The sequence below is a fragment of the Dipteris shenzhenensis genome, chromosome 10, assembly GCF_047967505.1.
Source record: "Dipteris shenzhenensis isolate YYH24624 ecotype China chromosome 10, Dip_SZ_1.0, whole genome shotgun sequence".
Taxonomy (NCBI): Eukaryota; Viridiplantae; Streptophyta; class Polypodiopsida; order Gleicheniales; family Dipteridaceae; genus Dipteris; species Dipteris shenzhenensis.
In genome coordinates, this window is record NC_141605.1 from 36862718 (window position 1) to 36873144 (window position 10427).

At 39.9% G+C, this 10427-nt stretch overlaps 1 protein-coding gene across 1 annotated transcript; it reads right to left on the reverse strand.

The window, feature by feature from the left end:
* Positions 1 to 8798: 8798 nt before the first annotated feature.
* On the reverse strand, positions 8799 to 9311 carry LOC147897763 (pathogenesis-related protein 1A/1B-like). Its single transcript, XM_087380114.1, has one exon. It carries the CDS (start codon positions 9309 to 9311, stop codon positions 8799 to 8801), a length of 513 nt encoding a protein of 170 aa, XP_087236240.1.
* Positions 9312 to 10427: the final 1116 nt, after the last annotated feature.

Here is a 10427-nt window from a genome sequence, read left to right on the forward strand (position 1 = left end):
TCTTATTTCTTACATCCTAGTCCTTCTGATTAACTTGTATTCATCTTTCACTTTACATCTTCCCTCACTTTCTATCACTCTTGAAGGAGGGGCAGCTCAGTATGCATCCCTCGCTATTGCTCCCTCACTCTCCTTCTCCCACTTTCCCTCTAAGACAATGACTACTTACTACTCGACTTCATTTACTGAACTCAAATTCTATCTTAGATCTCTTTTGTATGGACAATGAAGGGAAAATCATTCGAGGAGGATATGTTACGCACATGGCTGCTTGATTTGAACTTAGCAGAAGAGATGAATATCCTTAGCTTTCTTTTTTGCTTCTTTTAATCACGTCCTTCTTATGCGAAAGAGTTAAATTTTCCTACAGGATATGGCAGTGGCTAGAAGCTATATTGAAAAAAATGGTGAAGATGAGGAAAGCCAAGAGAGAAAAGAAGAGTTGTTGAATGCTTACAAGTCGACGGAAGATTCGAAACAAGTTGTGAGGAGAGTCTGTGAGGAGATTTGCGATGCTAGCCCTTGTTACGCATGGCCTGCAAGTTTAAAGTTTGCTTGTTTTCATGAAGCCAATGCCATCGTAGGCACTTTCGAGGACATATACTCTCTCTAATGACTTAATAGTCAAGTGATGGAAATTTAATTCCATAGAAATTTAAAGTAACTGTGAAATTTAATTCCATAGACTTATGTGTTTTCTAAAGTAACTGTAAGAGACAAAGATGACATCTTCTAGGCTGAGCTAATGGAAGGTGTTTTTTAACACCATATGGCTTTGAGTTATATGATCTACTTCTTGTACAAATGTGTCATGCTTTTTTAAAATGTACTGTAGTTTTTTAAATGTACTCTAGTTTTTTTTCTAATTTGATTTTTTAAAATCTTACTTTTTGTCTCTTTTAACAACATGAAGTCCTCTTTTTTTAATGTACTCTAGTTTTAATAACATGTCACATCAATTTTTCTAATTTGCTTTTTTAAAATCTTACTTTTTGACTCAAAGTTTTGTTTTATAAGAGCCTCTTTTTTTGAAATGCTTTATCCAAAATTATCTCACAAAACGAATTTGGACAGTGCACTAGTCCAAAATTAATGAAATAGGTGATTTATGCTCATATGCTTTTCCCCTCTCTTTTTTCCTTCTCTTTTCCCCTCTTCCTTCCTCTTTCTTCTCTTCTTTTCCCCTCTCTTATTTCCTCACTTTCGTCCTAAGTTTGAAAGCTATAAAATGGGCACCAAGGAGTGTAAAGGAGAGGAATTAAACCCGTTTCAAGCCAATGCCACCGAAGGAATCAGACTGCTCTTGAACGTTGGGGAAGTGGGCCAATTTCTTGCTGAGCTCAGGGTTAGAGGTGGGCTAAAGGTTGACATCAATACAATGGGAGGGGGGACAGAGGGGTGTGAGTTGGTATGGGAGCGTGAAGTGGGGAGCTAGATGGGGATGGTGGGGGAGGGGTGTTAAATAGTGCTCTATCTCTTCCAAAAAGGCCGACTACTCTTTATGCAATCTCAGCTTCTTTCATATGCCCCCCCTTCCTCAGCATCACTATATTGGAGCTAAAGGCCCATCATTCACAAAGATGATATCTATGCAATGGAAGAGTGGATGGTTTTATGGCTCTAAGAACAACAAAATTTGGATCCAAGTTGAGAACACGGCCGCCATCTTCAATGTGTTGGAGGGCAGCTTGTACATCTCACACTTGCTCAGAATATAGAGCGGAGATGCAACATTTCTCCTAGTAGGCATTTTTAAGGTGTTGCTTTTGACCGGCTTGTTGGAGTATGGCATTTAGGTGGTTGACTTCATCTTGTAGGTGCTTGTTCTCACTCATCACCCGCTGATACGTAGACATAGCATCATGCACAATGATGCTCAAAAAGGTGAGATCATCCCACGTAGCACTTTCCGTTATACCATGTGGACCCTCTACGCCTTCATCTTTTGTGACTTCATGCACGTTCATAAATAATTTAGAGCTCATCACAAAAACTACACAAGTGCACAATATGGCTAATGGAGTACACTATGTATGATATAACAACTATAACAATCAACATGTAACAAAATGGCATGTACTTCGCTTACCTAAAGTCGAGCTTCCCACATTAGCAGGTAGTGTTGCAAGGATGGGGACAATGGTGGTATTGGCTGATTGTGGTTGCGCTGGCCTTTTGTGCCATTTCTTGGGTTTGTCAGTGAAGTCTATAAGCACATCTAGCACAAGCTTTGCATATAACATCTTTGCAAAGTAAAGTGGCATGGCCCCACTATGAGGCTTTTCTGATTTGATCATGCAATGAATGTAGTATCCATTCTCACTCATAGTAGGGTGGCAATAATTCTTGATGGGCCACCGTGTATGTGCGGCATCGGCGTGTTGGTAGGAGGGTAGCATCAGCCACCTCCATTATGTGCTTCATGGCTTGGACCCTAAGATGCATTTGCACAGATGCATTTGCACACTACAAGGCACAAGCCATTTTCCAACGAAAATATCGACCTTGTTTACACTTTTTTTTTTTTGACGGATGCAAAGGTCAGTATTTATGTCGCTACTAGCATCAGAAAAGAACGGTCGCTATATAAGTGCCGCTATATAGTGACTCTAGTAAATGTCACTATATAGTGACATTGGTAAGCATGACGCTTAATAAAAACTTTTAAAAAAACATTAGTGGGGCTAAGCAAGGCCACAACAAGCCCTGTTTTTCCCTGCTCATGTTTTTTTTTAGTAACTACAAAAGAATGTTGTTTGTTACAAAATTTCCCTTGTAAAAGGGGTGGTACAAAATTGCTCAAATGAGTCGAGTGACAGAAGCATATACATGCTAAAGATATACAACATTGTTTGTTATTACAAAATTAACCTTTTGAAAAGGGTGATACAAAATCGCTCAAATGAGCCAACATATAGAAGCATATACATGCCCAAGTATATACAAACTACTACTAGTACTACTACTACTGCTGTTGCTGCTCATCTGAATCATCGTCCCCATCCTCATCATCATAGTGGTCACGCTGTCCTGATCCCTGCCCTCGTCAACACTGTGTAAGCCTAGGCTGTTGTTCATGATGGTAGACTCCCCGACCCTCATTGTGCATGTGCCCGCTCTCACACATAGGGGGCCATTGGACATCGCTCATCATTATTGAGCTTACACTCTAAGAGTGAAACCATATTAATTGGAAATTAGATTGAAACTTAAAGAATAAAACAACTTAAAAAGTGAGACTACAAGTAGGAGTAGACTTATACCATTCGAGCAGCCACCTCAACCCAATTGACCGTCCCTCCGATGGCCTCCATCTCAATAAACCACAGCTTTATTCCTATGTGGAATCCGCATCTCGCCCCTTTTTTTGTGGGAAGGTGACCCATCGTAGCTTGTTGTCGGCCCAATTTATGAGAGTTAGATAAAGTGCATGCAATATGTAATAAAACAAATAGAATAATAAATTAAATGAGAAGAAGTAAACTTACCACGGTTGCCTCGAACGCCAACCGTCTGCCTGCACCAAAGTGCAATGTACCTATTGAGTCCAACCGTCTCCTCGCAACCCCCCTCTGACTCTCAAACGTTTTGGGATGGTCCCTGTACTACTTGAAAAAATTCTAATCAGCTTTGTCTACCCAGCTAGGTTTAGCCTTCCCCTTTGCAATGGAATTATGCAAGGTTGACCTATGATGCTTCAAGACCCCACCCATGCACTCTTGCATGTAATCCTCATTGAACTCCCAGTTTGGGAGGTTAGGCTATTTTCTTTTCAATTCGTCGATGGCTGCTTGCTTCTTTTCACCATCCTGGTACCACCAATCAGTAGCTATGCCTCTCTTGAAGTGGTGGCTCATCAACCGCCTCATGGTGGCCATCACTCTTGAGCCCTTTTTATTTTCTATTATCTCTCCATCCCTAGTGATTTCATAGGACAAGTTCTTGGGCAGGAAAGGAGGAGTCATGGGAGTGGCAGAGCTAGAGCAAGGGGTGTTACTGCGAGCACTTACGGAGCGAGGAGTAGCAGAGGGAGTGGGACAGGGTAAGAGACCTAACTGGTATTGGGTCTCATGACCAAGTGCAAACCTATAGGGATGTGAGTCTGCTGACTCGTCTACATCTCTCGAGTCAGCACAGCATCCTTGACCCTTCCTACTCTTCCTTCCCTTATGATGGGTATGCCCAGGTGATGACCCCTCAGTCGAAGGGGCTAGAGGGGATGGCTATCAAGTATGAATAGACATCGTTGTAGGAGAGGGAAGAGATGAGTCCTCGGGGATAGCAGAGAGAAGAATCTTGTTGCCTTTGCATCGCTCTTCTGTGTGACAAACTCGTCAAGACTCCCGACAAAGCCATGGACTAATAGAAAAAGAGTTCCCAGAGGGGTAGTTGCAGTGCTATGTCCAAGAGGAGCTGGGCTAGGTGTAGTCACACGGGTAGGCCCCTGAGATGTCGCTTGAGTGGAATCAAAGTCCATTGGAGAGTATAGATCATGAGGTCTCCTCCTAGGAGGGTTTTCATACTCGTCGAAAGTGCGACATGATCCCATGTCTAATTTGGGAGGATTGGACAAACATAGACACAAATACAAAGACAAAAAACAAAAAACAAGTGTAAGAAGAAGAAAGACAATTAATTACTTAAGTCAATTATGAAATTCAAACTCAAGAAATTATGAAAAGACAATTAATCACTTGTGAAAATTATAAAATGACATCAATGCAAAAAGGATCAATATGAAAGGACAATTAATTACCTAAAGACAATTATTTACTCTACACAATTACGAAGATAGGAAACAAGAGAAAAAGATAGGAAAAAAGAGACGAAGCGAGAAAGCATATGCTTATGCTTATGCATGAGCATATGAGCATATGCTCATGCATGAATGAGCATAGGCAAATGCATGCGCTTATGAAAAGAGGTAAAAGACGATGAAAAAGAGAAAATAAGAGAGAGGAAAGAAAGAGAAAGAAAGAGGGGAAAAGAGAAGGAAAAAAGAGAGCAGAAAAGAAGAAAAGAGAGGAAAAAAGAGAAAAAGATGAACTCTCAAGACATATACAATCTTCTGATCTTTCACTTTTTCTCAAGTATGATGTATGTGGTTTTCTGGATCAGTAGGCCAAACATTGGATGGTTTTGGTAGAGGGGGAATAGGAACATACAGCGACAAGCCACAAAAGAAGAGCCGTGAAGGATGTTGAAACTACCAATGGTCCATTTTAGATCTTATGGTCCATATTCTCTAATTAAAATCCAACGATGGAGAAATCCGCAATCGTCCTCCCCCAAACCTCTCCTTAAGAGATAAAAGAGCTGATGCTTTATTATGTTCAATAGGAAGACAATTCCTTCAAATGTATGGCATTTTCATCAATAGAGGCTAGCTATATTTATTGGGGAATTGTATTTGAGAGCCTGTATTTGATCATAAGATAATTCCTTCAAATATACAACACTTTCATAACTCGAGGCTAGCTATATTTTTAGGGAAATTGACTTTGTGAGCTTTCTTCTCCAAGTTTTGTTGCCAATGTCAACAAAGAGTGGGATTTTTTTTTAATACTTTGTTCGATCATAATCCGATTCATTTAAATGTACAACATTTTCATAAATAGATGGTTACTATATTTGCATGATGTTTACACAAGATGATCTAGTTTGACAATCCAAAAAAAAGATCGAGTTTGTTGGCATTTCAAAAAATGCTTGCAAAAAAAATTCCAGAATGGATAATCTGGCCAGGAGCAAGCATTCAATTTTCTTGACGTTGGGTGATTCCACATAATGGAAAATCGTTGATGATCGTAATACTGAGAAAGGGCAAACCATTGATGATTGTAATGCTAAGAAAGGCAAGATACAAGGATCTCATTATGCAAATGATTGATGAGAGAGTACGGATTTTCTTTGATGAAACGAATTGAAAGCTTACCTCTTGAAACTGCCAATAATCCATTTTAGATCCGATGCTCTGTATTCACTAATTAAAATCCAATGATGGAGGAATCCCTAATCGTCCTCCCCCAAACCTCTCCTTAAGAGATAAAATAGATGCTTTATTATGTTTGATAGGAACACAAATCCTTCAAATGTATTCACATTTTCATCAATAGAGGCTAGCTATTAATTTTGGGGAATTGTATTTTAGAGCCTGTATTTGATCATAAGATAATTCCTTCAAATATACAACACTTTCATAACTCTAGGCTAGCTATATTTTTAGGGAAATGAACTTTGTGAGCTTTCTTCTATGAAATTTTTTGCCAATCTCAACATAGAGTGGGATGTTTTAAAATTAATTTGTTCGATCATAATCAAATTCCTTTAAATGTAAAACATTTTCATGAGTAGAGGGTTACTATATTTCCATAATATTTTGTGTAGTAGCCCCTCTTCTTGGTAGTATTACCCGCAATGATGCTACACAACATTAAGATTCGCCACAAAAAATTTAGTGCATGATCCCAGTTTTGATATGTATGTTCTTCTTTCTTAATCATTATAAACAACATGATAAATGCAAAATAGAGAACATCCAATATTGTAAAATCAATGAGTTCTTCAAGTTGATTTGCAAACAAATGAGTTTCATTTTAAGTATTTGCTATTCCTTCCTGCACAATTTAAGACGAAACATTTTCTTGCATGACGTCTAGAGAAAGTATGGATAACCACACCTAGCCTCTAGTAAAGAGCGAGTGTCTATTGCATAAGGATGTTATAGCTCTAACTAGATATACTAAGGCAATACGATGGATTCCATAGTAGTAGTAGTGAGCACCAAAGTAGACATAAGAAAGGACGCCTTGGAAAGTTCTCCTCTTCAGTGAAAGTCAATCAAACAATAACTATGCATTACAAAAAGGTCGATGCCTTGAAGGAAATTTAATAAATCCCTCTATAATGGATTCCACAGGAGGAGTAGTGCTTTCCATCCAAGCCGACCGCAAGGGTCGTTCAACTATGTTAAATGCGAACACCACCACTATCATTATTGTGGTGTGAGTCCCGAGTGACGCATAAGATGACTCAAGAAGCACCAAAAGAATATCTAGGCTCAATGTTAAGGCCATTTTGAAGGCATGGATAGTCTTGGTTGGATCGTCCTAGGATGCTTTAAATACCATTTCGAAGAAGGCGGTCATGCCACTAGTAATCGTGATGATGCACCCTGCAACTTCCCGCAAAGTCTGTAGAGGCATCCCTTATAGACTTTTTGATATGGTTCAAGAAGAGGAGCTCAGAGGTCCAATGATTCATCGCAGATGAATTGAAGATGATCTTGCAATATCGGGCCAATAGGCATAAGGGTGCTCGGCATAATCCGGCCAGGAGGAAGCATGCAATTTTCTTGAGGTTGGGTGATTCCACAAAATGGAAAACCATTGATGATCATAATGCTGAGAAAGGGCAAATCATTGATGATTGTAATGCTTAGAAAGGCAAGATACAAAAATCTCATTAGTCAAATGATCGATGCGAGAATACGGATTTTCTTTGATGAAACGAATTGAAAGCTTACCTCTTGATTGCACTTTCAATAATGAGCTCTCAAGACATACACAATCTTATGATCTTTCACTTTTTCTCAAGTATGGCGTACGTGATCTTCTGGATCAGCAGGCCAAACATTAGATGGTTTTGGTAGAGGGGTATAGTGACAAGCCACAAAAGAAGAGTTACGAAGGATGTTGAAACTATCAATGGTTCATTTTAGATCTGATGGTCCATATTCTCTAATTAAAATCCAATGATGGAGAAGTCCCCAATCGTCCTCCCCCAAACTTCTCCTTAAGAGATAAAAGAGATGCTTTATTATGTTCGATAGGAAGACAATTCCTTCAACTGTATAGCATTTTCATCAATAGAGGCTAGCTATATTTATTGGGAAATTGTATTTGAGAGCCTGTATTTGATCATAAGATAATTCCTTAAAATATACGACACTTTCATAACTCGAGGCTAGCTATATTTTTAGGGGAATTGACTTTCTGAGCTTTCTTCTCTGAAATTTGTTGCCAATGTCAACAAAGAGTGGGATTTTTTTAAAATACTTTGTTTGATCATAATAAGATTCCTTTAATTAATGTACAACATTTTCATAAATAGAGGGTTACTATATTTGCATAATGTTTACACAAGATGAGCTAGTTTGATATTGCAAAAAAAAAGATCGATTTTGTTGGCATTTCCAAAAATGCTTGCAAAAAAAATTCCTTCTCCACGACTAAGCAAAAAATAGTATGGAGTGTGAACGAAACTCCAAAATCTACAAGCAACTACCAAAAAATTATGTAAAGGCAAGACAACAACTACAAAAATTAATGCAAAGATAGAAGTACGGAATTAATTGCACAAATTTTCCCAATTTAGCTCAATTGTTTAGATATAAAGGATATTTGATTAGCCAAGCCTTACCATATACATATATGTATGTACATGGATGTATGGATGTTTATTAACTTTACAAGAGAGTTTTGACAAAAAACTTGTCAACACTTAGAGGTATTCCTCAAGGATAACACTTTCTAGATCCACAAGGAGTAGTGATATTAATTTAAATTCTGACATGTCCAAATTTTACCATGCGTTATTATTTGATGGGGAACTGATCTTGAAATTCACGAGTGCAAGTTGCAAGCGAAAAGATTGCAAATAAGGTAGTCACGTAACTATTCACAAAATGCTCCCTTAAGGATGCCGTGAATCTATTATGCGGTAGATCGTTACAAGAAACCAAAAGAGCGAATACAAGGCAATACTTTAGTGGAGAGCAAAATGTTCTGCCTGCAGGATCACGAGAAGATGATGGCGTAGTCGGTGGAGCCGGAGGGACAGGATAGAACACCACCTTGGCAGCCCGGAGCGGGGCAATCCTCTGTTGCACAAGCAGGATTGGTGGGAGCGACCTTGAGGCCCAGGTTGAAGCCCGCCTGCACGGAGACGTCGTAGTAGTCATTGTTGCCAGAGCCTGCGACTGTGATCTCGAACTGTGTCACCCCGCTTGGAGGCCCTGTGTTGCAGGCCTGTCCAGCGCAGCCCCCTGGAATCGCCCACATGGTTGCTCCTTCCCACATGGGCGTGGTTCCCACACTCCACACTGATTCCAGCCCTTGTAGAGCTGGAAGCTCCCTGCACGCGCCCCCGATCTCCCCGTTCGGTACCCAGTATTTGACACACAGTGTTGAGCCGGCGTTGTTGACCGCATTCAGAGTGGTCGCTGAGACCATCGCCACAACTGCGGCCGTGACATTCAACGTCAGCAAACTTAAAGTAAAGGCCTCATCAAGCAAGCAGCAAGGAGCCATAACGGAATTGCTTATGCACTAGTAACTCACCAACATGGAGGACGAGCAACAAGAAACACCATGCGCTTGTGAGAGTGTTCATGATTGTCCGCGGTTGGTGAATGATAGGTAATGGATTTTAGGCTCTGGACGATTTAGAAGCTTGCAGGATAAAGCTCCTCCTTCTTGTATTTATAGGCTAAAGCTTGTAAAGGTTGCCTCCAACCCCGACTTGGTCCGCCCAACACCCGACCCATGCCAAAATCTGGGAGTACGGGAAACGCACTTTCATAAAAGTCCGCACTTCACTTATGTCGTAATTAAATCTTTGCTGCCATGAAGGTCGCACAAATGTATCACGCGATAACCATGTAGCATTAATGTTCATGGCCAAAACATCTTAGGAAAATTTGATTTTAAATAAGACTCTAACAAACACACAATGAGATGAAAATGTAGCTAATATTGAAGCTACTAGTACAAAGCCAGGTATGCTTCATATGGGGGGAGAAGCCCATGGTCAAAGTTTGATGCCTTTCAAATTGTAGAGCCATGAGGAGTGACTTTCCAAACCGAGGTTTCCAACTTGGGTGCTTTAACAAGTGATGTACAAAACTGAACGATTACCTTTCTCAGGAAATTGAAATATATTTCCTCTCATGGCCAGGCCTAGCTCCTTTTCATGCTTTCTCATTAGCCCCTCTCTCCTTGCTTCTATCTAGCCCTTTGTTTTCTCAATAAAGCCCCTCCCCAAATGCTCAAGGACACAATGCATCCTACCCCCAGAAAAAGAAAATATGAAGGGAAGAAGAACTTGGTAGGTTGTGGTTGAGATGGTCATGAGGAAAAATGATCTTATAAGAAGGCCTTTGATAAGCCAATAGTATCTCAAAATCTTGTAGTGTTGATGAAGGTTGGAGAGACCATTTTGTAGGACTTGATCATCATGAAAAATCACTAGTTATTCATGTTAATGCAGACTATGCTTTCTAAGTGTCCAACCCCTGTGAGGATTTCTTGTGGAAAAGTGTGTTGGTGGTTTGGTAGGATTCCTATTACTTTCTCTCCACCGAGTCAATTTATGGGGTAGATTCATGGGATTTTCATCTTTGCAAACTTCATAGGGTGTGTTGGTTC